We start from the raw sequence: 6874 nt of genomic DNA on the forward strand, positions 1-6874 counted from the left end.
ATTATTTAGCACATGTTCTGCCAGTGAATTGCCTTCAAGAACTATATAACCATACTACAGGTATTTGTGGAAATCTTGCAGTATCTACCATGTGCACTACCAGTAAAGCATGGATTCTGAGACAATTAAATGGCTGTCCATAGAATCCTGCAGTATGTACCACACAGTTATCATGTTACCTGGGGGTTGTGTGAATGTTGTCCTCCAAAAACCCCAAAAACTTTTGTATGTTGCACACTGTATGGACACAGGACTAATGCCAACCAGATACCAGACCTCAGCACCTTTGTAGTTGAGAGGGCTTCAATGAGCACTGAATGTGCCTCTGCATCTGATCACTGAGCACATATACCAGTATATAAATATGAACCTAACCCTTCTTATTTCTGTTCTTCTTTTTAAATTCTACATTTTGTTTCTCTTCATTTCTTCAGTTTCACTTGTTTAATCTTAATTCATAGATTTCCTTCTAGGCTACTAAGTAATTATGATAGCTGATCTCTCTTATATTGTAAGTTTTTTTTAATGTCACGACATTTTCATAATGGCTGTGAGAAACTTACTGAACAGCACTATAACTGAGTGCCTGTTTTCCAGAATGAGGGCAGTGACTGTGAATGTACAACCAATCTCAAGAACTTTCCAGATAACCAGACACTGATCAAACGCATGATGATCAAATGTGCAGATGTTGCAAATCCATGTCGCCCTCTAGAATTGTGCATTGAATGGGCAGGGAGAATTTCAGAAGAATATTTTGCACAGGTATGGCTTTATTGTAATTATTATTTCATACTATCTGAGAAGACACACTTATTTTCTCATACGAAAAACGAATGCAATGGATTGGATCTACACTGTATGTGCCTTTTAGTTGCCTGCTGACTTATGGTGAACCTATGAATTTCATAGACAAGAAACATTTCAGGCAAGGAACACTCAGAGATAGTTTTGCCAATTTCTTCCTCTGGTCTACATTAGTACTGCTTAAAGCAGTCCCATTGAAATCAATGAGGCTTTCAGTAATAATTTACTAGATTCTCATTGACTTTAGTATGCCTTTTGTCTAAATCTGAAACCATCCCATACTCAAATTAATCAAATTTTAATCAAATTAAAATAAAGGCATACATTACTACAGTATTTTTAATGCTTAAAATTGGCCTTGCAGATTACTAGAAAGCATGTATTAACAGTACTTTTTTCTTGTTTGTGTCATCAGTAGTTAATGTAGCGTTATGAAATTTGCTTGTAGTATAAGTAATTTAAAAAATTAAGTCAGGGAACCTTGCTGAACACCAGAGAAAGGTGATGTTGGGGGACATTGATGCCAGTGAACACCATGCTGAGGGTCTGAGACTTACACTATATTTATTGAGGGCTCTGTTCTAGGTTCTGTTTGTTGTTACTATTTTTAAGTTTCCAAGCAATTCTGCCTTGGACAGACAGTTTGTGGTGCTTCATATCAACATCATCCTGTATACATAGAAAACCAGAGCATGATAAAGTCACTCTTTTGGGCTAGCTCCCAGAATTCCCTAGCAAACTTGTGGGGGATATTCAAAATTACTTCAAAAAAGTAACAGTGCTAGTTTTTTGTGGGTTTGTCGGGCTATGTAGCCATGTTTTGGAAGAGTTTATTCCTAATGTTTCACCAGCATCTGTGGCTGGCACACATAGCGGAAAAACCTGCAAAAAAAAACTGGATGCCAGCTGTGAAAGCCTTCGACTTCACATAACAGTGCTAGGTTAAACCAAAGGGTCACATAATCCAACATGTTATTTCTCATAGGAGCTAGAGATATGCCTCTGTCAAATCTGCTTTTTCCTAGCATCTGGTATTTAGAGGTACCCTGCCCCAGATGTCAATTCTGCATGTTATTATGTCTAATAGAAATAAACTACCGTATGTTTAACATACAATTTAGATAACATACAATTTATATAAAATTATTTTGTTGTTTTCACAGACTGATGAAGAGAAAAGACAGGGACTACCAGTGGTTATGCCCGTATTTGATCGAAACACCTGTAGTATTCCCAAGTCTCAGATATCCTTTATTGATTATTTCATAATGGACATGTTTGATGCTTGGGATGGTAAGAAATTCCACTTCTCTTTTTTTCTCTGTTGTATTATTTCACCAAAAATCCAGCAGAGTATGTAAATTCAAATCCATCAATCCAGGAATTTTGTATTAAAGAATACCCCTTCACTATATATAGCTAACACCATGGGGGATTCATGCTAGCAAGAACATCATTATTCAGGCAGGCGGATACTTGGAAATGTTTTGTTCATGCTGGTTGTGTAGTATTAATGGTGAACAGAAGTGGGCAAAGAGACTTTCTAGCTTTTGTATTTGATTTAGAGTTCTCCAACGTGGTATCCAACAGATGTGTTGGAATGCAACCTTGTCATTCTGGGAACTACCCTCTAATTGTATTTGGAGGGTTCAGATGGGACAAGGCTGAAATTACTACGCCTGAGCCTCACAGTAATATTGGTGTCATATGCAGGTATAACTAGAGACTATGTCTGCATATATCCCTTTGCAAACCTTGCAGGAGGAGGTATCCAGTATCTTTTCCCACAAAGTCCCCAATTTGGCACACAGTAATCTCTAGGCACAGATCGGTTGCATTATGCACCAAGGCTCATTCCAGCAATGAAGCAAGCAGGAGCAGTCTTTCACTAGGGATGGAAGCTTCTCCTTCCCTTCATATACAACAAAACTCAAATGAGCTTGAGCATAAGCTCACAGCCAGTGGAGCTAGAGATATTTGAGGAATTCAGTATGTGCAAATTGTGATGCAAACTAACACAATTTGAGCCTTCCACACAAACATTTCGATTGGAAATTAACTGTCATTCAGATTTAGCAGTTCCCCAAATTTCTTAAAGTAGTTTTAGTTCAATTTTGTTAAAATGTGCATTTTCAGATTAAATACATTTATAAATACATATTTCAAAGTAAAATATATTTAGGAATATAAGGCATGATTGTAGATCAGCTATTTAACTAAATAGTGTCTACTGACCCAGCCCCAATCCTGACTTACTGGGCAACAGCCACTGTGAGGGCTGGGGGTCTGTTCTCCTATCAGTCAGGATGCTGTTGACTGGCCTTTCCACCACCCTCCTGCAAACAATTGCCAGTGTGACAATCAGAAGGAGGATCACTGTTGTGATTTCTCCTTACACTGGAAATTGCTTGTGAGAAGATGGTGGAAGCAATATTCTGCTGTGTCCCTGTCACCAGAACAGATCCCCATCACTTGCAGCAGATGATGCCTGGTAAGTTAAGATTGGAAGAATTTTATAATCCATACATATTCCCTACACTATCAAATATGTAGGGGTTGTGAATACAAATTATGGATGTGTAACTCTGGGTTACACATCCATAACTGCAATCATGAATTCCAGCCTATATCTTTTGAATATACAGTGGACCCTTGCCTTATGCAGGGGATCCGTTCCAGACGCTGCCACGTAAGGCAAGTTCCGCCTATGCTCGAGCCCCATTCAGAATAATGGAGCTTGTGCTCACAGTGCACCATGGCGTGGGCGTCGCAAGCGGACACGCCATTCAGGAAATGGTGTGGGGCTTTCAGCATATGCTGAAAACAGTGTAAAAAGTGCCCGTGTATGACACAGGTGCAGTGTATTCAAGAATATGCATGTACTGTAAATATGAATCTGAGCATTCTCTACAAGAACATCACAAACTTCATGCGGCAGGGGCATTTAATGTACTTATAAATGCAAAGCTGATCGGATATAAAAATTAACTGACCTTTCCAATCTTAAATGGAGTATTCTGGAAAGTTACATGGCTACCAATCTGCTTCAGCCCTTTGTTGCAAAGTCCCATTCTCACTTGAATTCTCATCATAAAGGATGATAAATACTGTTCCGAGAAATGTTTTATGAAACTGACCATTTGTAAAATAAAATTTGCAGCATTATTTCTCTCTTTCTCTCTTCAAGCATTTGCACATATACCTGTCCTGATGCAACACTTGGCAAATAACTACAAACACTGGAAAACATTAGATGAGTCAAAGTGTAGGAACCTCAAGCTTCCTTCAGAGAACAATAATGGAAGCTGAAGGAAGGAAATGGAACATCATAGCCTACCACTCACACTGTGAACCATTTACTGGTATGGACCCAAAAGGGGCAGACTTTCCTTTACAAAGAAGTAACTAAGAGGTCAACAAAGAGATGATTGTTGTTTCTCAACTTTAGATAAGTTCTACATTCTACAAAACTTTGTTTTTATACTGGTGATAATCTAGAGACCAATAAATGCTTTATAAAGCTATCCTCTTTTCTGACACAATAGATTCTTTTAAAGGTAATTTTATAAAATTGTTATAATTTGTCAGATGATAGAATTGGTACAATTTTATTTGCAAATGAAAATTGGTTATACATATGAACACTGTATGAGGCTGTCATGCTAAAGAAAACTATATTCTTTGGTTGGAATAACTACCAACAATATTTGATAAAACTTGTCATTTTGCTTACAGCAAATATCGTTTCCATAAAGCAAGAGCCTTTAAAAGAGCAGAGCTAGAAACTTGGGGAAACCAACAAATTCAGTTGTGCTTAAGTAAGAAGAAATGACTGTATTAAGAGCAATCATTTATTTAAATGTAGCTTCAGTTTTGTCAGAAAATACTGTCAGCTGTTTTACGTCAGCCATTATATGCCATTAAATATTGTTCAGTTTCAGAGGGACCGTTGCAGAGATCCAAACTGGTCCATGAGAATTTCCTCCATAAGCTTCAGTGTCATCGGAGGCAGCCAGTATGTACATACAGAGCAGACCATTGCCATTAACTGGGGGCACTGTTTTTTGTGCATACAGAGAGTCTTGAGATGTTTTATTTGTTCAACCAACATTTTTCTAAAAGTAAATTGGAGAGCAAATTCACACTTTCTTCTGCCTTCAAATAGCTGAGTGAGCCATATTATGAAGACATCTGAAATGAAGTACTGACATCCAATCCTAAAATACCAGGCTTAAATCCAGTATGATGTTCACCAAAGTGCCACAATTGTGTACGCTCTGCAGTTCTTTCTGACATTAAAAAGCTGTTCTGGAGTTTCCAAGGTCACCAGAGCATGTTTTAAGGTTTTTAGAAAGTAGGGCAGCTACTGACACTTGCATTCATGGAGGCTGCTTCCATAATCACAGGAACTGTATTCAGTATTGGTCTTGGTTTGTCACAACAGCAGCACCCTGTTCCATGTTCTTATACAGTTTGGGTTGTCCACATACATGTTTAAAATGGAAATAGCTGCAGCAGGTCTGAGGAGCAATCTTTATTAGATGCGTGTGAGCTGTAAGAAAAAGAAATCCTGCTTTTATATTTAAAAAATATATAATACAGTGCGCCTGCAGTTTTGAGCTTCTGTGGATGGCAAGCTCTGGCTTTTTCAATGGGCACGGTCACACGCGGTGGTGCAAGTTGGAGCCCATTGACAAGTACAGGACATAAGGTCTTGCATTTTTTTTCTATCTGTGAGGGGGTCCGGAACAGATCCCCATGGACAGCAAGGGTACACTGTACATACACACGTGAGCCATATTAAAAAAGGTCTCTGGAATCCACATCTGTGCAGAGGTCTCCTCTTCACTTTCTAGATGGGAGATAGATGTTGATGCACAGTGTTTCCCAAACAAGAGGATAGGAACCCCCCTGTGCCTTGATAACCTGGACTTTCACCAATGTAAGTAGTCTTAAGACACTGACCGTAACTTTAAGAAACAAAACCATGTATATCCTAAACCCGGAGTTCCGTAAAAAAATAAATAAAACCACACTGATACTTTGTATCAATATTTGTTCAAGAGCTAAATAAAAGCATAATAAATAATGTAGCCCTAATAAAATTCATTTTAATTGTGATAAAGAAATTGAATGTTGAACGTTCTCACTGGAAGGATGGAATTTTTGTTTCAGATGCCAAAGCACAAAAGTCTTTATAGTCATTGTACTCAAACGCTGAGATTGTCCTGTGAAAACTCCATAGTAAATGGAAGTTACATAATTGCCATACACTGAAATAGGGCTCTCACAGGAGTTATTTCTCACAAATAGTGCTACTTTTCCCTGGAAAGCACGAGACTAGCTTTGGACCAGTAGATTTCTTAAATAAAGTCACTAGTTTAGACAATCATCAATTATTAGTAGCTGTTCACAAAGACTTTCTAACCATCTGACTGATATTTAGCACTGTACATTAGAAAAGACTCTTCAAAGGATGAAATATACATAATTTTACATCAAGTATTACACTGCCCATTAAAAAGGACAAGACTTTTAAGTTTTGTAGTCCAGGTCGGTAAACCAGGTGAAGTAAACTTCTGAAAAAATGACAATGATTGTAGCTTACATAATGTGCCAACATTTTTTCAATGTTTTGTATCAAGTTATGTAAAATAATGTAAAATGCTCATAATTTCCAGTCACAGAAATGTATATAAGCTATATTTTTGTTAAATTCTAACACTGAACTTACATTGCTATGTATTATAATGCTACATTGTGCTGTCTCAATAACTGTATTCATTGCAATATTCTTAATTTCTGTTATGTACTACTATCAAGGCCTATATCTGATTAAATTTTAATTTAATTTTTATTCACATAGTTTTAGCTCTAGTTTTATTTATCATAAATGAGTCTAAACTCTATGGGAAGAAGAGAAGAGAAGAGCTCATTTTACCTGTGTAGGGTTCCATTTCAGTTGAAGAATGATTTTCAAGCAAATGGGAAATGTTCAATCATGTTCAATTCACCATCCCCTTGTGCCAACTCCAAAACTTCCAGAGATCTGGTGACACTTTGGAGG

The 6874-nt window shown here is 37.5% G+C and overlaps 2 protein-coding genes across 2 annotated transcripts in view; one reads left to right on the forward strand and one right to left on the reverse strand.

Moving 5' to 3' along the window:
- Positions 1–6668, forward strand: part of PDE8B (phosphodiesterase 8B) — a 43153-nt gene extending 36485 nt beyond the window's left edge. Inside the window, exons 19-21 of the mRNA XM_042449680.1 lie at positions 598–765; positions 1971–2100; positions 3995–6668. Coding sequence (XP_042305614.1) covers positions 598–765; positions 1971–2100; positions 3995–4116 — 420 coding nt within the window. The 3' untranslated portion in view covers positions 4117–6668. The remainder of the gene's footprint in view (positions 1–597; positions 766–1970; positions 2101–3994) is intronic.
- Positions 4645–6874, reverse strand: part of WDR41 (WD repeat domain 41) — a 32158-nt gene continuing 29928 nt past the window's right edge. Inside the window, exon 13 of the mRNA XM_042449683.1 lies at positions 4645–5359. Coding sequence (XP_042305617.1) covers positions 5345–5359 — 15 coding nt within the window. The 3' untranslated portion in view covers positions 4645–5344. The remainder of the gene's footprint in view (positions 5360–6874) is intronic.

Source organism: Sceloporus undulatus, chromosome 2 (genome assembly GCF_019175285.1).
Source record: "Sceloporus undulatus isolate JIND9_A2432 ecotype Alabama chromosome 2, SceUnd_v1.1, whole genome shotgun sequence".
NCBI classification, from domain to species: Eukaryota; Metazoa; Chordata; class Lepidosauria; order Squamata; family Phrynosomatidae; genus Sceloporus; species Sceloporus undulatus.